This window comes from Maylandia zebra, linkage group LG5, assembly GCF_041146795.1.
Source record: "Maylandia zebra isolate NMK-2024a linkage group LG5, Mzebra_GT3a, whole genome shotgun sequence".
NCBI classification, from domain to species: Eukaryota; Metazoa; Chordata; class Actinopteri; order Cichliformes; family Cichlidae; genus Maylandia; species Maylandia zebra.
Window position 1 is genome coordinate 32,447,772 of NC_135171.1, and position 24,077 is coordinate 32,471,848.

Genomic DNA, 24,077 nt, shown 5'->3' on the forward strand with positions numbered 1-24,077 from the left:
AAGAGAGCTTCTCTTTCAGCATGCAGTGGTTATTTGTGCATATTTATCTTACAGTTCTATTTCTGTACATACCTGCTTCATTTTCTTTAATAATTTGCCTCATGTTTGCTGTTTTGCCATTATTGACGTTAAGGACTTCAGTGAATTACACAGAGTCGGTAGGTACTTTCAGCTGCCCCTTTGTTTCCCAAGGGGTTATGACAGGACATGAATCACATGTGTGATTTGGCACAGACTTTTTTTTCCCTTCCTCGGGATGGGCATCTGGTGTAATATCTGCTCCCTGAGGCTGGGTGTTTCTCCTCCTGGCTTCTCCCAAGAATCTTTTGCAAACACGATGACTGTGTAACCTACATCATAGATTTACCACCTTCATAATAGTACTTAGTCTGTTTTCATTGTTATGTTTTCTTAGTACTACAATACAGCTGGGGTAGGCACATGACCCTCCATGACCCTGAATTAGATAAGCAGAAGAGAATAAATGGATGGGTGGATGGATTATAATTACTCATGTAAAAATTTCCAGATGTGGAAATACTGTATAATTTATAAAAATGTTTTTAATAAGCATCCAAAGCTTTGCATTCAAAGTTTTACATCCTCCTGTCTTTTGGTCTAAAAAGCAAATAAATGTCTGTCAAATGTAGTGAGGTAGAAGTATGAAATAGAATAAAGTCAGCAGTATAAGTGAAAATGACTGTGTGGTTGGCTGTACAGGCGTTTCAAGTCATCAAAATAATACCTATTCTGGTTACAAAACTCTATTAAAAGTACACTGAAAGTACAAATGGAATAAAATGGAGCTTTCTTATCGACAAAAGTGAAGGTTACTGTTTTGATATTTTTCACCTGTGAAACCCACAAGCTCCAGCCCTGTGTTATATTACGCAACTTCCATTAAACTGCCCCTGGGCATAACGGTGAACTGCACCTACTATGCCACTGCCTAATAGCTCATCTCAGGTAAGCTGAGATGTAAATGTGATTTTTCATCACTTAATGTGATCTAATCTGTTTTCTGTAGCGAGGCAGAGTCTCAGTGACTTCAACCAGTTGCTTGTGGATTTAATCTCTCCTTAAAAGGATTTAATTGTTGCCCGAAGCAGACAGGCGTTAGAGAGCAGAGTTAACTAATTGGATGAACTTATGTAGATATAAGTATGGGGGTGGTTGTAGCTCAGGTGGCAGAGCAGGTCAGCCGCTAATCAGAAGGTCGGTGGTTCGATCCCAGGCTGCCTCCTGGCTGCATGCCAAATATCCTTGGGCAAGATACTAACCCCATGTTTGCCTACTGGTGGTGGTCAGAGGGCCCTGTGGCGCCAGTGTCCGGCAGCCTCGCCTCTGTCAGTGCGCCCCAGGGCAGCTGTGGCTACAATGTAGCTTGCCATCACCAGTGTGTGAGTGAATGACTGAATGTAGTGTAAGGTGCTTTGGGGTCCTTAGGGACTAGAAAAGCGCTATACATTTATATTTCAGGGTTTGTGCGGGTGCTTAAAATGCTTGAATTTTAATGGTGTATTTAATGTTGTATTTTCAAGGTTTGAAAAGTGCTTGAATTTCAGATGTGGTGCTTGAAAGTGTAACTGTATTTCATTCACCACAAATAACTATCTGATTGAATAGTTTTCTTACCAGACAGAGAAATAAAATGAGTCGCAAAATGTAAAAGAAAAATTTCCCCGCCTGGGCTGCCTTGTGTCTGTTTCAACGTGTGATCCCGCCCCTGCCTCGGCCAGTCGGTGATCTGTGCGCTAACATACCTGTAGGCTGCTGTTTTAATGTGTGTGTTTGTAGTCTCAAGTTAGTGTGTTGCCTTGTGTAGTTAGTGTGAATGTCACAGTGAATGTCACAGTTGCTGCAAAAAAGCCACCAAAGGCAGATTGCAGTGTAAATGCTGAGTGACACACCTGCTGTCAGACCTGCAGGTTTATCCCTGCGCTGTTCTCATCTGTTTTATAGTGGACACAAACTTTTTTTTGGAGTTGCATAAATAATTTGTGTGCCTTCTTATTTGATGCAGAACACCTGATTGTTCTGTACATACTTTTAAATGGTTATATAAAAAAACGTCTGAGCCTTGGCTGCATTTTTAGGTAAATAGTACCATATAACTTTGTTGTTTGCAAAACTGTGCATATTTTTTAAAAATGTACAATTTGTATTTGCATTACAAGTTATGAAAATGATTCGTTAAACATGCTTGTGGTTTTTACAGTCAAAAATATCACTTTCTACTCGTATTTAAAATTTTGTCTGAATTTAGATAAATTGTGCTGATACAGTTTGTCAAAATGAGAAAATAACAGATTGGCAAGATGAACAGGTGAAATATAGAGGCCAAATCAAAAGTAGTCAAAAACATCCAGTTATACCCTGGACCCCAGAGGGTTAAAGGCTAAAAGCAAAGTTGTCACCAAGTACTGTTTATATTTGTGTGTACAGCTTTTTTGAGTATTAACTTGGTGCCTTTGGGTGAAATAATGGTAATATGAGGGACCGATCCATATGGTCACAAAGACAAGTCATTTGTTTCTGTGCTAAGTACCAAAGTTCCCCGGCTTTCATTCAAAATGTGTTTATCATCAGCACCTACACATTAAACTACTTAAACACTATAAATGTCTTCAAGCTCACACTGAGGCCGGTGCTGGAAAAGTTTGAAAAGGGACCTTGAAAGTGCTTAAAAAGCTTGAATTTGATCCTGAAAAAGGCGTATGAACCCTGATATTTACTACCTGGCTAATGTTGCCAAATAGGCCCTGGTAAGTACATGCTCAGATAAAGAGGGAGATTTAGGTCTTGGAGAAGTTCTGTTGGACAAAGTGGAGTGATTAGTCCTTAATTAAAAAGCTTTTTTAGCAAGTATGTGTGGTAATCCGTTAAGTGGGCTGTGAGATGCGTAGGGGAATTCTGAGTGTCGATAACAGTGTGTAGTGGAGGTCTTATGTAATCGAGAGCTGAGAGCAGCTAAAATGTAGAGTCTTCCCTCACTTGGATGACTCAAGCTTTTGTGAAAGGTGCCAAAGTAGATTGATTGTAGCCTTTGATTAAGGGCACCTTTTTTTTTTTTTTGTACAGAACGTATGCCATCAGAATACATTACAATCATGCAAATCACTTTTAGCTGTGGTTTATACACATATTGCTTCACTTTTAGTAACACTCATGAGTTTATTTAAATTCTAAACACAAATTTAGTTTATGAAAATTTCTGCATACGAGTAGTAAATAAATAATAAATACACCAGAGTCACAAAATGTCTTTTTATCACGTGGTAAAGTTTCATTTTAAAGTTTGTACGTAGTGCTTCATTTTCTTCGGAATAATTTGCCTCATGCTTGCTGTTTTGCTCTTTTTGACAGATGTTCCAGTTACTGAGTCACCCAACTGGTAAGTTGCCTTTGATTATGATCAGACCATGGGGAAAATCACTAAAGGGTGGTGGAGAAAGTAAACTCATTACTATTATGTCATTACGCCTGCGATAATGTCATGCTTGCACTTCATCCAAACACGACATTGAGTGGGAGATACTGTGACGTTATAACATTAAATGCCAGATGACATGTCACAGATAATGACGAGGTGATGTCAAGTATGAAGTGCTTCTGCTGATACAGTTCTAGAGGGAAATCACTGGATTGCCTGACTCACAATGATGCATACAGTATATTAGGATTAGCCTCATCTATAATTCCTAATGTAGTAATGTAAATTTTGCAAGTCTTTTTTGCAATGCAATTTAGTTTTCTTCATATAGCACCAAATCATAACATATATCAACTTAGCACACTTTACATAGTAAAGACTAGACCTGGTTTCTCTCCATTATCCTTTGCAAATGTCTCCCTAGTGGAAATGAAGCAAGTCTAAATGTATGCATGTACTGACAGTGAGGTGCATGTCGATTACAAAAACGGGGACAGCGTTTCTGCGAAGACCCGTGTGTTTTAGTATTTAGTATTTATTTTAGTATTTATTTATTTATTGTCATTGTCAAGAACAATGAAATTGCGTTTGGGGCTTCCATACAACCCAAAAAAAAGAAGAAAATAATAAATACCCCTTAAAACCCAAGTGTACATATTTAACCCAGTGTGACTCCAATGCAATAAGACAATCCTTAGCAATAATGTTCGTAGAAATTCAGACAAAGACCTGAGAAACATGACAAAATACAACAATGCAACCCATTCAATATTATTGTACTGTGAGATATGATATCAGATATGATAGTTATCTATTTAAGAAAGAGGGGGGGGGGGGGGGGCAGGAGGGGGAAGAGAATAAAGATATGATGCACCAATGCAGACCAGTTCATTGCTATTAAGAAGTTGGATATGGTTATTGTCCGTGAGAGGGGGGCAGAGAGTTCAGGAGCCTCACAGCCTGTGGATACAGGCTGTGTTTGTTTTTGTTATTGCTTTGAGTAGAACAAATTGAATTCCATTATTCTTCATTGTATAAGTGTTGTGGTACCTGTTAAAGCCCTGCACATATGGAACGCCCACAAGTTCATTCCATTTTTTTTTGTTGTTGGTGTTGTTGCTGATTAGACTTCTTAGAACTGTGTGGGCGTGTATGACTATAAATGACAGCTCCCTCCCTCGCCTGTTAGCTTTGCTCTGAGTTGTGGGGGAGGACTCCATGTACTCATATCTGTACACAGAGTCCTCACATAATTCCAAGCAGAAGTCTGACTGCCTCCAACCTGAGGAGTGGTCTAATCAGCCAGAATAGCTGAATATGCTTGTGTGGGTGTACAGGGACATTAGGAGGCAGATCACGGCATAACTTGGCGCATAATACTAACTGCGTGGTTCTCTTCCACGGGGAGTACATTTTACTTATTTTTGTTGTGCTTTTGGAAATATTACATATAATATTTGACATTCACGAATGAAACTTTCTACATCCATGAATACATGATAATCCAGTACCTGACTCTGAATCATTGGAAATGTAAAATGAACAGCAGACAAAATATCCATTCCTGAGAAGGTGCATGAAATGACCTTGATATTGATGCAGTCAGAAATCATCTTTCATGCAGTTAAGATGATTTGCTGTGAGGCGTCTGCATAGTAAATGATGATTTGATAGTTTATTGATTCCACTAAGGAAACTGTCTTTTTGCCTCCTGCTCTCCACGGGGAGGTCAGCAGTCAAAGTCACTTACAGAACAGAAACCCAGACACTAACGGGCAGAATTAGAGTTTCTCCAAAGCATATTTCAGCTCATGGTGTGTTTGAACTCACCGTAAGCTTGAAAGGCAGTCATCCTATTAAATCCCCAAAGGTAAAATCCATTGCGCCAGTCAATAATAATGAAAATAAAGTGAACACTGAAATTAGCCGCAATATACAAACACTTGACTTACACTGGTTATATAGTTACAGCTGAACTTATCAAGAGGTAGATTATCCTAGATTCTAAGTGGTATGTTTGCTTTAAAAAAGGACAGTTCTATCTACCTATAATCACTCAGGATTCACGACTCAAGTGTAGAGCAAAAACTGACCCGTGTGTTTCAGTCCCACAGGAGAGATATTCTGGCACACATTTAAGAAAAAAGCTGTACAATGTCAGTGATAGAAAGGTGTCAGAACACAGGAAAGATTGCTGTGTGTGGATATATGTAGCGACAGACTGGTCAAAGAGCCCACACTGACCCCATCTCCTATGTTGAAAGTGCTTTAATAGGCATGTGAGTGAATGGAAGTAGACGTGGTCTGATGAGTCACGTTTGCTGTTACACCGTGTGGTTGACTGTCTATGTGGCAGCAGGACACACTATTTAAAAAAGGCTGCAGAGGCACGCTATGGGCAGTATACTTTGTCTTAGCATTGATTTAGATTTTATTTATCAGTGTCGTGCTTCGGCAGAATTATAGCTCTTACTCTACTACAAAAATAGTTTCGGAATAGATTTAGGTATTGACTTGGCCTCTGAATTCCCTGGTGCTCCGATCAAATATCTGGGGATTGTGCTGGAAAATTTAGCTGTTTTTTGTTCTTCTTAGCTTTGTAGCTTATACTGCTTTTTGTACTATCTTTTACACACTGACCTTGTGTGCAGTTCTATTGTTTTTAGTTCTGTCTATGAAAAAAACATTAAAACTACAAAAAAAGACCAAAAAACCCCCTTTGGTTTGAGATCTCATCAGAATAATTTCTCTCTACCCTCTGTGCTTGCTTGATGGAAACCATGAGGTCTCCCACCTGTGCTTCTAGGAAGTGTGTTCAGAAACCTCTGCTGATAGTTTGGATTCCTGTCGACTTTCCTGTGCTGAGAGAAGTTGCCTGTGTTTGTACACAGGTGTGAGCGTGTCTGTATGTGTACATTTCTGCTGTGTGCATATGTGAGCTCATAAATGATTATATACGTGTGTGCTTGCGTGCCTGTGTGTGTGCGATAAAGTCACAGCGAGGTCTTGGCAATTTCTCATTCAGGAAGATTTGTGCTGAGTGCACATTTCCAGTTTGGTTTAGTCAATAGTCTGCCTTTTAAAGAAAAGCTATCAATAGCACTTTCCACAATCAAGGTGTTAAGACTGTCAGCACATCCACTAAATCTGTCAGCAGTTTTAGAATAATATTGCCAAAATTACTTTGCGAATGTTATTGTAGAAATATGTTTTTTTTTAGCACTGCTATGACAGCACATCAGCTCGTTACAGCTATTAGGCTCAAAGCAGCACTTCTCTCCTGAGTTTTATGTGCATGTCAGTGTTTGATACCAGCATTTACCTCTGACTTCACATTTTAACACTTGACAGATAGTTTTCATTAAACGGATGACACGGAACCCCAGCAGTGAAAAGATTAGCACAAAAGATACCATGACAACGTGTCTGCATGCATCTGTTTTATGCACACAGAGCCTTAACCTTACCGAATAACTTTCCTTTTTCACTTTTTGTTGTTTTTCCCCACAGAAGTTTTTTGCCTTCACCTTTTTTTCCCTTTTGCAACTTTGCGGGGAACTTTACACATTTGCCCTTGGAAAGCAACGTGTCTAATCTACCATGAAGAACGCATTTATTTTTCACAGCCACTTTGTTTGAAGAACTCTCACCTTGTGTTTCCCTCTGTTGGTGTTGCTGTGAACGAAAAAGAAACAAAGATGATTCTGTAAAAACATTCAAAGCAAACTAGTATATAAATATAATGAGAAGCCATGAACTCAAGACTTGCAGTGCAGTCTAATTGGAGTCTGTCATTGCTGTACAGAAAAGCTTGGCATTAACACAGTGTGCAAGTTGGAAAAGGTTCAGGATAAGTAGTAGATTTTTCTATGCGTTTGCACCTTTCGTCCACACGTAAACGGCGTTTTTGGTCACTGAAAACGGAGATTTTTAAAAACTCCGGCCAGGGTGGATATTTTTGAAAACTCCGTTTTTGCATTTACGTGTGGACGAGAAAAACGCAGAAAACACAGCGTCAAAGGTGTGCGCATTTTTTGACGTCACACTGTGCGCCACGTTATTGTTTCGGTCAAATGAATTTCTACAATACTGTTAATTCTACTCTCTGCAGTGTTTAAATGCTTACATATACACACACAGTTACTGTCCCTCCACACATACAACTCGGTTCTGTTTCTATGCCCCAGCTTTGTTTACTTTTTCCCACCGAGGCTTCTAGACTTCTGATTGGCCAACATTTCTGCATGGTTAGGAATATATCGCCACCTGCTGCTTTGGCATGTTCATAGCCGTGTTTTCCTTCATTTCTGCCTTTAAGTGTGGACGGGATTATTTTTTTAAAACGAAAACAGAAAATCTCAGTTTTCAAAAATACCCGTGTACGTGTGGACGTAGCCTCAGTGTGCTTAATAAAAACACTAAAAGTGCTGCTGTTTATTGTTTGTTCTTTAAATTATGTTTGGACACATTGACTTAGATGAAGATCATTCAGATCACTGTGGCGGGGTGTGGTTTGTGGTTCAGCTGGGGATGTGTTCACAACGTTTAGTGGCGTGTAGTGTCTGCGCTGCACTCAGCGGTGACGTGGGGGTCGTCGGACACTTACTCTGGTGAGAAGGAGATGACAGGGCCCCGCCGGCTCCGGTAATTCACTCCATGGGAGATTTTCCACTTGAACAGCATCGTGATGACACCTTACGCTCAGCCTTTCACCAAGTGATAAGAATTGATGGTCACACGGTGTGCCCTGATGCAGCGCTGACCTACCCGCATTTTGTATTGATTAAAGATAGGCTTTAGCGAGTGAGTCGTGACACTCGCACAGAAGAGGAACACACCCAGCTGTTGGCGCCTAAGAGCTGCTGCGAAATGAATCTCCAGGCGGCTCATTATAACCCAGTGGAAGGGATTATGGGATATGACAATACTCTGGAATGAATTATGGCCCAAATTACTGCCCGTGCATTTGGGGGGATCTGCATCGATGGTGCGTGTCCAGCCTGGGATGTGAGCTGGTCAACTGACTGGCCATACCAAAAAAAACCTTTGCGCCCTTTGCCATTAGTGGAGGACCCTTTTGAGCACATTGGTATGGAGAGTAGGCTAGGCCAGATAGCTCCCCGGCCTAAGTTGGGCAATGGGGGGGCAATGGCGGGGCAATGGCGGGATGTGTGGTGTCAGGGGAGGTTTTCCATCGCATGGCCACGCCTTCCCTTAGTAGGATGCCGAGACCAGGGGGAAGGTGTGCTGCACAGAAAGAGGTGGCTGAAAAGCCTTATGAGCAGGAAGCAAATTGTAAATAAAGTCATTCACGTGTCTATAACACTGTGTGCTTTGGGTCCTTTCTACCACACATATTATGAGCAATCACCAGAGAAATTCTGATAATTCCAAAGGGTCACTTTTCCTTTTAGCTCTATCTGAGATGATCAGGAGAGATCGAGGGGCTAAAACGGGCAGAGATTTGGCATATTGCACTGCTCTGGTGCTGTTGGTAAAGAGAATGGAAACAGATGGAAATGCAGTATTTGCATTCAAGCAGCTTCCACTTTAGGCTGTGCTCTGCCCCAGGCGATGTCATTTGCATTGGAAAATCATTCCTCTTTCTCTCCTTAAGCTATATGACTCACTAGGGCTTATAGGCAGAGATAAGTTGTGACGGGGGTGCGCAGAAATATTCCTGGATCGATTGCTACCCTGCTCAAATTACTCATACTTGACATGAATGCACACAGTCAGGGAGGCAATCTGTGTATCACTATTGTTCTGACTCTGCTCTTTTCCCACACAAGTAATTTTAATGACAAGAGATCAGTTCATTGCAAGAAATGTGATGAGAAATAGCTTTTTTTTGTTTTCATGTGGGAGGAGATCCTTTTTGTCCTTCAGATTGAGATGAATGATGCCACATCATAGACAATGCATCAGAGTAATACTTTGCAGAACTAGACACCACTGTAAAACCAAACGGTATTATCAGTAGCTGTAATACAACATGTTGGCAAGGCGTATCTGCTTCCACCTATGGGGCAGGCGCTTATTGTGCAACAGGGAAACATGGCACAAACGACAACTGACGTTTTATTTTATATATATATATATATATATATATATATATATATATATATATATATATATATATATATATATATGTGTAAACACCCAGCACGCCCCTGCGGGCGGTTTATCCTTCAAGCTCGGGTCCGATGTTATTCCCGGGATCTGCTGTATTTACAATACCTTTTGTGTGTATATGTAGAGACATAACCAATGTCAAAGAGGAGTGCATTTAAAATTCCATCAAGCAATGCTTCCATTACAAAAACTCAGTTAATCTTACCTTTCCATAGTCCAAAAATCGCAGATGGTACAAACGCCTTCCTGCTAGCTTTGATCATTGTATGCGCTCTGCATGCTCCCGCAGTGAAAGATAACAGTTTGCAAGATTGTTGAATGCCAACAGTGTATTTCAAGCTTGCGAGGCTACCTCCCCAGCAGTTCCCATGGACAACATTCTTCTGGCACGTCTCATTTGTCTACCAGTTGCCCATCATCTTGAGTAGCTGCTGCTGCTGGTACTGGCATTGCAAGTGTTGCTGAGGTGTTTAGCTGAGAGACAATTTAATTAGTGTAGATGAGATTCTCCTACATGCTGGATCCTGTCATATTATCAGTCATGTGGGGGAGAAAAATGCCTCACTGGCAGCATCAACACAAGCATTGTGATAGCTGTATCAACACGATTCCCCCCTGTGGTGCTAGAGTCTGATTTTAATAGCTGGTTCAGGGCATGTTTTCATTCATAAAGCCAGTAGTAATTATAGTCAGCCTCAGGCATGACAGACGATGATATGACAGTGCTCAGGGACAAGTTAAGTGACTCAAGTAGCACACTTTGGGCTTTGCAAAAGTTCTTGTGAATAATTGAATCAGCAAAGTATAGCCCAGTTACAACTGAGGGTATCACTGTTTTTTTTTTAATGGCATAACATTGCTGTCACAAGATTTAAACAATAATTCTACAATATGTAGCTTTTATTATATTTTCAGCATTGGTAGGAAGATGTTCATGACCAAAGAGCCTCTAAATACCATTAAAACAACCCCAACAACTCAAAAATACACAAAAAAGAAAGCAATGAGACAGGTTATAGAGGCTAAGCAGTCCTCTTAATTTAATCTTGGTTTCTGATCTGATTTCACAACTGCATATCGAAACACATAGTGACACAATGTCCACGTACGGTTTAGTGTTCATTTATATGATAGAAATCTGTGAAATTTTCCTGTTTCTGGTGGCTTGCTAAAAATTATGTTGACTTTTACTTTTGATGTTTGAAAACGCTTGATTAAACGAAACACAAATGAGAAAACAAGCTGAAATTATGTTAGAGACTTTTCTTTGGTCGTTGGACGGTGCCAGAATTCCCCAATGCAGCAAAAAAAAAACTGTCATCACTTCCAACCCAATTTCTTTGAAATCAGTTTTTGTCTTGGAGAAACTTCTCTTAAATATCAAATAAGCACAAAGACAAAAGGGAAAACAAAACATCCTCTTTGTTAGAGGTAAAGCTGCACAGCTAGCCAAATTGGGAAAAGAATTCTGTTCCTGTTTCCGAAAGAAGTTACTTCAGAAACGTCACATGAATTTGACAGTAGCAAGATGTGTTCTGTCACACTTTAGGGAGTGTGCATTTGCACGCTTGAACAGCAAAGAACTATTTTCGACCACCCCCCACTCACCCACCCACCTCCAACCACTCTGCCTCCCCTTCCTCCCATTGAAATTAACTTATTATGAGGCACACAGAACTCTGTGTTAGTTTAACTGTGCTAATGTTTGGGTACCTTCCAGTGCCTCAGCAGCAGAAGCAGATGAGCCCAGTGCTTCAGTTCCTTGTGTAGGAGAGGAGCTCCGGGGGCTTCCTGTGGCACCATCAGCTGTGGTGTCCTCTGTCGATTCAGGAGACCACAGCAAAGAAACCGTCAAGCAAGGCTCGAGGGGCATCCCTGAAGGTACAAAGCTAAATTATATTGACAGTGAACCGTGCACCTTATATTGTAGATCAAGGGTTCAATTTCAGACCAAAAAAGATTAAACCTAAGCTTGCCTTGGGACTCCAACTCATTCCACCTATGTATTACAGTGTTCACATTGCGGATAGATCTGATAGAAAAACCAATACAGCCTCCAGAATTGGGTAAACAGTACTGTGGACCACACCATAATGAAACTGGCAATATGAATTGTAAACAGTATTTTGTTAGTATCACGCATTCCATCTCTTGACCTTGATCAAAGGTGGCAAGAACACCATATTACAAATCTGTGGTCATCTCATGGCTCAGTGATTTCTACATTGAAAGGCCAGACACACATAAAGATGCCTTCATGTGTATAAACACATATGTACCCCTTTCAAACATATACTGATACAATACAGACTGACACACACACTCACACACACACACATATTCTGTGCCATGATTTGATTTCTACCCAGACATGACATGAATCCAATTAATTTAGGACGAGGATCAATAGAGTACCATTTCCATGAGGGAAAATTGCTTTCGGATTTCGACTCAGTCAGCAGTGCTGCTGTTTGAAGGTGGCTCAGAAACGAGAGATGTAAAGGAGCCCTGCAGTACTGCATGACGTTTTTTATGTCCCACCCCTCTGATGCATTTTCACACAGGGGCCTCTGCTTTAGTCTGAATGCGTACAATGCAGTTAAATTGATCAAATAATGGAAGTATATTAAACCTTTCTTCCTGATATCTAAAATTAAAATACAGAAAATGGTAGATGCAAGCTGACTTAAAGCAAGAAAAATGACTACAGTTGTGCTGATGCTAATGAGAAATTTATTACTATTTCACGCTTGCCACATTTTCAGATAAAGTCTTCAATTGTCGGACTTTGTATTTTGCATGTGGATTAACCTGCGCTGGAACCAAAGTTGTGTAGAGTCATTGTGAATAATTATGTTTTTTCTCTTTCTTAAAGCAAGAATATATTTTTGTGATCATAGATATTATATGGATTAGAGTGTGCCTTTAGATGCAGTAAGAACTAAGAATGAGTTTATTCAAACGTCATTTTCTTGCTGTGGAGAAAAGTTAACTATAAAGTAAGAAAACACAGGGAAGAACTTCTGGTATACCACATTTAAAGTAAAAAGCCATGTTCCCAAGAGGCCCAGTCACTTTGCCGATATGCTGGGAGTCAGGCTGATAGCCCAACTCCAGTTGTTTTGTTCTCTGTTGTGAATCCTCTTTGAATGCACAGGCATCGGAAACCAAGCGAGGTATAACGAACATTTGTGGAGCTAATCCTTTTTTGTTGGGGGACAAAAGAGAGAAAGAAAAGAATAGTTTATCTTCTGGCTTGTATTGCAAGGTTATTTTAAATTTTAGACTCAATAATCCATGATAGAATTCACATCTTCAGTCAGATTAATTGAAAACAGTGATTGTTGCTGTTCAGGGTTTAGGGGAAAGTGTTGCAGACAAATCACAGTTTAAGACCAAATCAATAAAGCTCACTGAGCTAAATTAGGCTGAAACACTCTCAAAGCAGTTAATGACAAATCCTGCCAAGCGTGGAGAGAGAATGGGTCAATAGCTCAAACAAGCCTGATACAATCATCTTATGTCATGTAGGCAAAGCCGTTGTGGCAACAGTACACAAGATACACATGATATTTGGCAGATCTCCCTGTGAATGATGATGTTTAAATGCTGTTAATGCCATAAATGTGGAAATATTCTAAAGCTAAGTGACACCCAGAGTCTAAAAGATCGAGCATAAACATTCAGTCGGTGTAAAGCTCTGTTAGATTGTGTTTGCTGTTTTTTTTGAGAGATATAAAAGAATGATGTAACAAAAGCAGGTGCAAGTCAGAACAACAGTGTTTATTTCAACTCTCCTGTTTTACTCTGCCAACTCTATGCGTGACTGAAGCCGAACCCCCGACGGCAGAGGCTTCGGAGGTGATCTATGATGATGTTCCAAGCGAAGAACCCCTCTCTCCTGATGAAGGTTAGGAGCTGTAGACACCTATTCACTTTTCTTGCTTGCTTTCTCATAGATCTCATTATGCAGCTTCTGATGTGTAATAGCTCTTGTGTTTAGCAGATATGATCTATGAAGACGTTCAGAGAGACACTGGTGCGTTAGAGGCAGGCAACGGATGGAGCTCCAGTGAGTTTGAAAGCTACGATGAGCATTCTGATAACGAGGCCAAACTACCGACAAAGAGCAAGGTAGAGCCTGTGTGAATGCATCCGTTTCCTTCTCTACACAAGTTGTCATTTCTCTAGATTGTAAATGGCATCATGACTGACCAGGTTGTTTTGGTTGGTTTCCAGCAGATAGAAAAAAAAAAATCAATGTGACTATTTCATCTGGTGCTTCTGCTGTGCAGTTGTCTTTATTAATGTATAGAACTGTAAGGAAACTATAAATAACATAAAAAATGTATACCAGGCTGTCTAGCTTTATACTTTCATTGTGGGATGAAAGTAAACACAAGGCATTTCTTTTTGAAAAGCCTCAGATCTCTTTGCCTCTTTTCTGCCAAGGATGCTGTTAATCAGTGTTCGGCTTCAGAGTGTCCTTCCACATGATGGCACTGTGTTCACATTCACAATGTGCTGCATTTCTTTTCATGCTTCACCAGCCTTCAACACGCATACACCGTTGCAGGCATAAGAAAAAATTGCAATCACTCTAATAAAAAAAAGTATTTTGCTCAGTTGAATCTTTATCAATGTATAGATGTACACCTACCTTTACATATTTTTACATATTGAAGGTGTTGATATAACTCCATGGTAATCCAAGAGAAGCTCAAGTTAAATTAATGCTTTGAGAAGCGAGGGAGACCATAGGTAGCAAAATGCTGCTTGTGAAGGGAGAGAAAAATGAGTTCAGGTAATTACACGAGGGTGTGCTGTGAAAATCCCTCCACAGGTCTCTTTGCAAACTTGTCCCAGGCCACTGAACAAAAGGAACGATTCAGCGTCACTGGTTTGACAATTAATGGCCCATTAGAGCCCAGTAACCCTTTTTGGCAAGTACAGCCTTGATCAAAAATATACTTTTTTAATTAGCTTCGTCCAATTAATTTTATACCAAGTATACCTAAAATTCTCATCTTACCGAAGAAACCTGGGAGACCTGCAATAGAGTTTTCTTATTTAATATGTTCACTAAACTGCCTGAAACCCCTGCCATCCTTCTCTAAATCAAAGGCCATCAGTCTGATACAGCATAACCCCTCTGACCAATGCAGTGCTTCCAGCTTTCACTCTGCGCTTGTGATTAATTCCCAGTGTTTCGTTGCTTGTTTTGCCTTGATCTCTTTGCCTCCATTTCCCTTTTCTATTTCCTTTTTCCTGCTCTTTCATCCCCCTTTTGCCTTTTGTGGCTAAACACAACCCGCACCTATGCCCTGCCCTTCCTTGTCCGAAACCTGTAGCTCACTCCTGAAGTGCGTCGGCTGAGGGAACGGTGTGCCAGGACCAAACGAGAACTGGCCATGAGGCTGTCTGGAAAACACAACTATGACATCAAGGTATATCTCCAGCAGCAAGTGAACACAGCAATATCTCACCGTGTCTTTAGAGAGCTAAAAATCACTCTGCTAGATGTTTGCCAATAGGATTGACCCTGAGCTGAAATATGCTGTCTTGTATGCTCAGCTGATGTAAAGGCTTAACTGGCTTGCTATACCATCCTTCCCAACTTTCCTGTGGACTCTGACTTTAATTTAAGATTCCTGGTCAGTCTATTGGTCTCTCTCTCTGACTCTCTCTTTTCCTGCCTGGTTTAATATTAAGATATATTTGTGGAACTCATTAATTATTAACTAATATTCAGCCTATTTGCTTCCATAAACACTAGTGCAACTTGCCCCCAATTAATGACCTACTTTCCTGAAGTAGCATTGTTTAAAAATACTAGCACTCTGGGTATATTCTGGGTCTGTGGAGTCTTGTTGCAGGGCTATTCTGATACTAAAGGTGGAGTTTGTGGTCAGCTGAATTCTCCCGCCATGAGCTACGCAGCTCTGTTGCTCTCATGTGGAACTCTCTTACCATAATCTTCCCATGATACGCTCATAGACTCACTGATTAGAGCCTGTTCAGCGACCCACGGGGAGTTGCAGATGGTGAGATTCATGATGAGTCTACTGAGCGCCACTTCTCTCCATCTCTCTCCAGAGGTGCACAGTAGGTTACCAAGTTGCCACAGCATGGCACTTTCCTCATGCGCTAACACTCCTTTGTTGTCTCTGTCTGCTCTTTCTAACTAGGTTCAGCAGCTCATGAAGGCAGCAAGAAGCGGAACGAAGGATGGGCTTGAAAGGACCAAAATAGCCGTCATGCGAAAAGTTTCCTTCCTGCAGAGAAAAGATCAATTGGGTAAAGCAGGAAAGTCTAAAACTTTGTAAATCTTGGTCAACTGGCTTTTGGGGATAGAAGTTATACTATGTTTAGGAAGTTATGAAGTTTGGGTTTTGTAACTCTTTACAGTTGACACTTTGAATTATAGGCAGTTGCTTGTATATAAAGCTAGCCAAGCCAAAGAAGTGTTTCAGGGAGAGAGAGTAGAAAGTCTTACTTTTTCTTTATACAAATCCCTTCAGGGAGAAATGAAAGCACTGTGAAAAACAGATCTCACTGATTATAACTACAATAAATAAAACAGACACACTTCCTCAGTTTTCTGACAGACAGTGTGGTCGAGCTATTCTTTTTTTTTTTTTTTTTCTTTTTTTTTTTTGATGCTGGAGAAAGCAGAAGAATGAAGCACCTCGTGCGTTCTCATATATGTTGCGTTATAAGGACCTTCGCTTAATGGATTAGCATCCATTAATGGAGAACTGAGCAGCCCCATAAACCACAGGCACTAAACCCAGACCTCCAACAAATCTTAAAAGCCATCACAAAGAAGTAAAGAGGCCAGTGTTGCTATTTTTAGGTATTGATTGAAGGAAATCAACACAGCATTGTATTTCTTTTCCACCAGTCTTCTGTCATCGTTCCAAAGTCTTTAATTGGAATTTTGGAAGCTTCTGGTATTTATGTCTTTATGGTTAGTGGTGAAGTAGGGATTTTTGAGACTGTCGAATGTCTTTGTGCCAATGCACAGATGAGAATGTTTTGGGTTGTGTCTTTGCAGTCACACTCCTTTGTGTCTCCTTTACTCCTACAGAAATACAGTATTGTTTGATTTTTTTTTTTTTTCGTTTTTCTAAAGGCCTCTCTGCCTCGCCCGCTTTCACTCTCTCACTTCTTTCTCCATTGCGCTCCCTTTTCAGAGAGTACAGAAGTCTCTTCATATTTTAGAGGTAATAAACTTAGTGTGTCGCTGTTTTTCTCCAACTGCAGTGAGATGTGAGGGCTGCATTTTTGTTATTCTCGCTCTCCCTGCCTCAATCTCTGTCACATACGCACTCTTTAACCATTTTGTGTTATTCTCTTTTCTCCCCCCATTTCTCAACATCTACAGAAGAGGAGGATGATGCAGGATATCTGGATGTGGCTGTGTCAGAAGTGAAGCATCCTCCCCCACAGCTGAGCCCGATGCCAGAGGGGCTGACCAGCCACCAGGTACATCAGAGGGCTTTTTGTCACAAGCTTGTGCATGTTCTAAACGTCACATCTTTATGGTTATTGTGTTTCCAGTTGAGGCTGTTAATTGTATTTATTGTTTCCGCAGTATTTACCTCACACTCTATACTTTTCATCCTCTTTCGAAAAGCGTTGCGTTTTGTATCTGGTACAATAGTTGCTTTCATGTCAAACAAATCCAGTGATTCATGCAGTCTGCTGCAAACCTTGTTCAAACAAACCTTCCTGTCTTTCAGTGTTTTCCTCCTGTGACAAACATATTATCATAGTTCAATCCATCAAACTGTGCCATGCTTAACTGAAAGCATACACATACTTCTGCCCAATCATATCTTCTTTGCGCTAGATCTCCTGACTGGTCTGTTGTGTGCGCAGGTTGTCAGGCGCCATATCCTTGGCTCCATCATTCAGAGTGAGCGCAGCTACCTGGAATCTCTCAGGAGAATCTTGCAGGTAAGCTGTTTAGTCCAGTTGTCCTCTTCTGCCACATGCAATATCATCAAAATTTAACTGTTATGAATTACACTGAAAAGAGAAGCGGCGGTATCAATCAAATTATCGAGGTGTCTCAGTGTAAATAATCCTGATAAAATACCCATCCTCATTTTTGTGATGTTGTACCGCTGCCGCGGGAGAGAGGCAGAGTTGTGGTTGCATAGAAGGGGGTGGAGCTTCTCGTCCTTAATCTTCCTTTTTGGAGGGAAAAAGAGTTGTTATCTCCTAATCGGTGAAAAATAAGAGGCGCACCTACTGAAATTGAATAAACAGTGATCAGTGGCTTCACAGCAAAATCCTTCATTGTAAAGATAGAATGGGCTACCTTTGTTCTTGAGTGACATGATTGCTTATTATACATAGGTTGGATTAGCTCATTTGAAATTTCTCTTTTCTTAGTCAGAGAGTCCTGATAAATACAAAAATAGTATCTTCAAACATATGAAAATAAGAATCTATACCTACCACAATTAGATACAGAATTGTAAATCCATTATTAGAACTACATTCTGTATTATAACATAGAAAAACTACTTTGCAGTTATACTGAGTTGCCTAGCAAATTTTTTTATGTTAATTATCAGTTTGGTGGATATGCACAGACAAGACTTGCAAAACAACTAGAAGGGCTCTTGGAAAGCAAATCCTTTTCCAATGCCAATGCCCTATCTCCAGTATTAGCACTGAGTTATAATGCTCATTTCCAGCTCCATATTTCCTCTCTTAGACCCTCTTTGACATCATACACATCCAAGAGTAGAAGAAAAATGTTGGTATCCAGCCATTTAGAGCTTGGCACGAGTTTTTGGTTCATAACAATTACTTGCATATACACTAGCTCATTATTTTAAACTTTCTCAGCTGTAATAAGAGTTGCACCCAGCATGTAACAAGTGTATATATGACAGGAAATACAGAAAAGCATAATGGACACACTTTAAAAATTTAATGGACTCTTTCCCAAATTTAATGGGTTCTTCCTTCAGATAGATCTGTCAACTCAATACACTCTGTTTCCATCTTCAGTCTGACAGTGCCTCAACTCTAGCAGACATACAGCTGTGGTCAGAAGTTTACATACGCTCGTCATAGGCAATAACGTCATGGCAATTTCGGGCTTTTAATGATTTCTTTGAACTGTTCTTTTTTTCAGAGTGGAATTTTTATATAGCATACATCTTTAATGACTTGGTTGCACAAGTTTGAATTTATTTTGGATTTTCTGTAATCTATACAGGGTCAAAAGTCTGGCTTCAAATATATATGTGTACTCGCTTAAATCCTTCGATTAATAGTGCTGAAGGTTCCATGTCTTTTACTTGACAAGGCCAAGGTCTGTTAACTTCTCAATTTAAGGAACACAGCAAAGACCTTAGAAGGAGAATTATAGATTTACACAAGTTGGCCATTTCTAAACAGCCACAGATTCCAAGATCATCAGTTCAAACAACTATACCTAGCAGAGATCACTGTGAATACGGGCATCTTTTATATACCATCTATGGTGTACGAGGAAAAAATGATCAACATGGTTACAGCATTTGATTTTATTTTCTGTTAAATAACATTTTTATCTTTAACTTACAGCTTACACATTATATCTATACTTCAGCAATAACAGGTTCAAGGAAGTTAATTATCACCCACAGAGCATCAAGGCATTTCTGTATGCTGTATAGGCCAATATACCCATCAGTGCTGACTGAAGAATTAAGCCTCTTTTCGCCATGTTGTTTTTTTTAATCTATAACTGCTGGGAGCTCTTTTTTTGTCATTATTATTCTGGCTTTTGTGATTACAGGTCACATTGAGTTCTGAACATGTTTGTTAGTGGCAAATGCTATTTTACAATCCTTGAATTACTGGGCTTCCAGGCAGAATAACTGAATTTTCTTTCTCTCCCTGATTCACAAGAAATGCGTCAGTTACCCTGCAGTTTATGTCTGTTTATGCTTCTGACAAGAGAAGTGCTTAAGAGAGTGGATTGCTGGTCTCTCTTAAGAACCTAACCTCCCACCCACATACTGTATATTGATATACAGAAAAATGAAAACACAATTTTCTGTCACAATCTCCCCAGGAGTACCACCGACCACTGATGGAAGCTGATCCGCGCATCCTGAGCCCACGGAAAATCCGGCCTATATTTTACCGAATCAGGGAGATCACCCAGTGCCACTCCATGTTTCAGATTGCACTGGCATCACGTGTGGCTGAGTGGGACAGTACTGAGAAAATCGGAGACTTATTTGTTGCATCGGTTAGTGTGCGTGCATGTGCATGTTTATGGTGTGCGTGGGGCAAATAGAAATGAAACCGGAGGATAATTTGCTGTCTTATACACGTTTGTGTGTTTACGTGCATTCTTTGTTTGTTTCTAAAATGCAATCGAAGTCTTGCATTGTGTCTAGAGGCACTCATATTGTTTTTACCATTTCTGGCTAACATTATAACACCGGCTTTGCTACCAGAGTTATAATGAGCTACAGGTTTTAGATTGAGCAAACAGGCATAGTTTACTCCAAACATGAAATCAATTACAGTTGTGATGAATATCCTCGATGCATCCACTGCTCTCTGAGATGTGTGCTTACAACTTCTGGTGCTAGAATAGTAGTGTTCAGGAAGAGCTTTCCTATGTGAGTCTCAGCCATGTGCTCACCCATAAGGTTGGCTCATTATTTGCCTATCAGAGGGGCTGATTTGACTCCCTGCACTGCTGGCCATTATAGTGCTATTCCATTGATATCATAATGCCTACCACCAAATGAGGACACATTGGAAACAAGAGTACTGGGACTGCGTACTCCTCACTGAGCAGGTCTTTTTCATGTGGTAATGTACCTGTACCTGCAGGGCTTGTTGTAATATCTGAAAGGCAGTATCCTGAGGGGCAGTGTGAGCAAAGAGGGTTAAATCCTTCATGCAATTTGCCAATTCCCCACTACACCTCATACTGCCACTATCAGCTGCCTGGTGTGGGTTTAATTGAGGATAGAGAATAAATGACACAAAACGGACACACCCCCTTCCCCCACAGACACATGCATGCACACACACTCGCTCGCTCTGCCGGCTCATTCCTCTTTGCCCAACTTCTCAAATGGCTCGTGAAGGGTGTTTTTCAGTAACTGGAATGGTAAACAAACCATTTTAAAACACTATACTTAAACATCCATTTCCTGGCCTCTCTTTACATTAAAATTAAAGGTTGCAGGTCGTCCTGCAAAATGGATGGTTAGTCATTTGAGATATTAGAGGAAATTACAGGACAGTGGATTCTGCTATAAAAACCAAAACACGGTAGAGCCTCTGCTTGTCTAGCTGTTGCCTCCGATTCAGAAAATGATGCTTTCTGTTTGTGCTTTCTGTTTCTACAGTTTTCCAAGTCCATGGTGCTGGATGTATACAGTGACTATGTGAACAACTTCACTAATGCCATGGCGCTCATTAAAAAGGCGTGCATGTCCAAACCAGCTTTTCTGGACTTCCTAAAGGTGAGCTCCGACCAGAGTATAGTGTGCATATTTGTCTTATTGACAGATTAATATGAATCATTTGTGTTTTAGCTCCTATTTTTTTCCCCCTTTTAGTGTTTAGCAAACGCTGAATCTAGCAAATCCCCAAATCTCATTGAGCCATATAATTAAATCATACATTTTCGCTTTTTCAAACATACAAATAGTTAAGTTCATAAAAATGTGGTTATTTACACAAAATTGGGATTCAGCTCATTGATTGTATTAAATTATGGTCTGATTTAGTGTGTATGCATGTGTGCGATTTAAAGGCTCTGCTGTTTACTTAATGTTTCAGGCATTAATTAGAAATCATGGGCTCACAGATAGGAAATAAAGTACCACAGTGTATGGAGGATGCCATGAAATGATTTAACAATTCCCTCTGCTCCCAGCATTTACGCATGAGTATGACCCAGATCATTGAGCTGTAATGCTGATTTACAGAACCATATCACCCGGCTGACAGGCTTGCATGTTACTCCAGATAAAATGTGTCCTGTTCTTTCTCTTGAAAGGTTCCTCTTTCTCTCCCACTGCATGTTGCACCTCTTACTGCCAATGGGATGACAAACAAAATTACAAATTACATGGACATAAAGAAGAAAAAACACTGAACTCATGAAGGTTTTAATGGGTTCTTTTTCAAATATTGCAGCAGCAGTGACATTATCATGTTATTTCACTGTGACAGCAAAATGACAGCTATAGTTGTAGATGTGCAACTTAGTGAGTTCAGTACACATCAGTTGATACAGTGATTTACATATAGGGTTAAATCAGACAATACATAAAATCTCAGAAACACTATGACTGTAAGTACTCCTCGTTGATTCAACTTTGCACTAATGGTACTGTTAGACATTTTGTACTTACCCGCATTAAAGTGTAGCTTAATCCAGATCGCAAGTTCCGTTAGTAGAGCAAATGTGAAGTGAGCTTGTTCTTGGATGGCAAGACTTGTTATTAACCCTGCTGGAGATGTCACTGGCCTAATGTAGTTCATGGCAGCTGTGGAGGGAAGTGTGCACTTGATAGGTCCAATCCAGTCTTGCCCTATTCCCCTTTTTTCACATTAGAAATTAATGTCAATTTCTAATGTGAAAAAATAAAATACTTTCCCCCAAAATAAAATTAACATGGGGGAAAGTTCAATCATTTACGTCATGTCGGTAAATGCTGAGGCATCTTGCTGTTTGATGTTTAGGTTGCAAACACAGCTTTAGGCAGCAAGGTAAAAGTGGTTATATTTCTGGTGACATTGGCAGGTGCTTGCTTTAAAATAAAATAATTTGATTGATTGATCATACATGTGCCGATCTGCTATGTGCTTTTTGCCTCTTCCTCGCCTGCTTCGTAGCTCTGACACAGCAACAGATACTTTGCAGACAGTGGTTTGAATGACAAAATGGGGCTTTGTTGCATCATCCTACATTGTGGCTGTCACAAAGTACAATTTATTTTCTAGATGTCATCACAGAAACAGATGTTTTCTCCTTGGATACCACTTTGAACTTTTTTTTTTTTGCTTTGGATCTCATTTTAAGAACCTTGATGTGGTAATCAGAAGTTAAAATAGGTGGAGGAATCCCAAGTTTTGGCACAGCAGTGCAGTGGTTAAATGACTAAATTAGAAATAGGCCACAAAGCAATTTGTACTTTGAGCTCCAGTTAATTTGTTTTCTTTGGCACAGTCTTTGATTATTGGCTGTGTTCAGCAGACCTGTGCTGGTGGTGCTTTGAAGTTTACTGCTTTTTGTGTTTTAAACCTCTACCTGGTAAAAAGCCAGTGTAAAGGTGAACTTCAACAGCAAATAACACCAGTGAGCATTACCTACTTAAAATTCATTGAAATTGATAACTGTTAACAAACAACAACAACCATTTGGAAACAAGCGCTGCATAAAATTTGCTCTCGTTTAAAAAAAAAATGCATAGAATGATTAATAAAATCTGATAAATAAATCCTTAAAAAGTCTGCTGACTGTGTCTCCAGATAGGATTTAAAAAAGCGTTTTCTTTTTGCATTTCGACCACCATACTGGAATCCCTCATTGATTCTGATTTAGCACTGGTTTAGTGTCACGTATGTCTCTTGTAATATCTCTTCAGTTAACTGTAACCTAACCTGACAATAACCGTGGCCATTGCAGTCTATTTACTGTCCAGGAACAAAAATCTAAATCAAAGGAATCCAGTTTGTTGTAAATGACATTTCATAATATGGAATAATGGGATAAATCCATTGACAGAGAATTGGGGATATTGTGATTAAACTTAAAGCATAAACTTGATCTTTTTCCATCTGTGAGAATAGCCTTCTCACACATTAACATTTCTTCTCTTATCTGGAAATTACAGCAACTGTGCCTTTAGCTAGCAGACTGATTCTGAGTCAAACTGCACAGAAACAGTTTATGTGTTTGGTGATATTTGATGAGCATTTTTAAAGGCTGTATGGGGAACTGTTGCAACTTTAATGCCATCTGCATGCGAGCGCACGTGACAGACATGGGAAGAAAAACGAGGATGTGTTGAGATTGCCGGCAGCACCATGGGGTAACATTACTTTCTGATTTGTTGATTGAGTATCTGTTTTGCATCAGCTGGAAGCATCACCAAGCTGCAGCTCATAAAAAATTAACCCGATTAATATTATGTATTAAACTGCCTATCAGATTTAATTACTCATTAATTGCAGGTGCTTTAACACCTAGTTCCCGATCATTTTGGCCCACTTTTATCTCTGGTGGGAGCTGATGTTGATGTTACATGGTTAAAACAGTTAACCCCCCCCACCCCCGTCTTTCTAACTCTCTTAATGGAGATACCTTTTAGTTCCTCATATATTAAGAAGCAACTCCAGGGTTTTTCTGGACACTTCTTATTAGTGTGGAACGAGGAGTCCTACTCTGCCTCACTTGGTGTTTCCCACGACCTCTCTATTAAGTGAGAGTATTCAGATCATGTCCTGAATGAGGAGTCAG

At 40.0% G+C, this 24,077-nt stretch overlaps 1 protein-coding gene across 4 annotated transcripts in view; it reads left to right on the forward strand.

The window, feature by feature from the left end:
- Nucleotides 1-24,077, forward strand: part of arhgef10la (Rho guanine nucleotide exchange factor (GEF) 10-like a) — a 114,983-nt gene that overhangs the window by 14,952 nt on the left and 75,954 nt on the right. For 2 of the 4 annotated variants that reach the window (XM_023155086.3, XM_023155089.3), the window contains 10 exons: nt 3,367-3,394; nt 11,289-11,449; nt 13,401-13,478; nt 13,572-13,702; nt 14,920-15,015; nt 15,757-15,865; nt 16,956-17,056; nt 17,453-17,530; nt 19,653-19,832; nt 20,953-21,069. In XM_023155086.3, the coding sequence (XP_023010854.3) occupies nt 3,367-3,394; nt 11,289-11,449; nt 13,401-13,478; nt 13,572-13,702; nt 14,920-15,015; nt 15,757-15,865; nt 16,956-17,056; nt 17,453-17,530; nt 19,653-19,832; nt 20,953-21,069 (1,079 nt within the window). The remainder of the gene's footprint in view (nt 1-3,366; nt 3,395-11,288; nt 11,450-13,400; nt 13,479-13,571; nt 13,703-14,919; nt 15,016-15,756; nt 15,866-16,955; nt 17,057-17,452; nt 17,531-19,652; nt 19,833-20,952; nt 21,070-24,077) is intronic. The other 2 variants (XM_012918184.3, XM_023155087.3) reach the window with 2 other exon arrangements.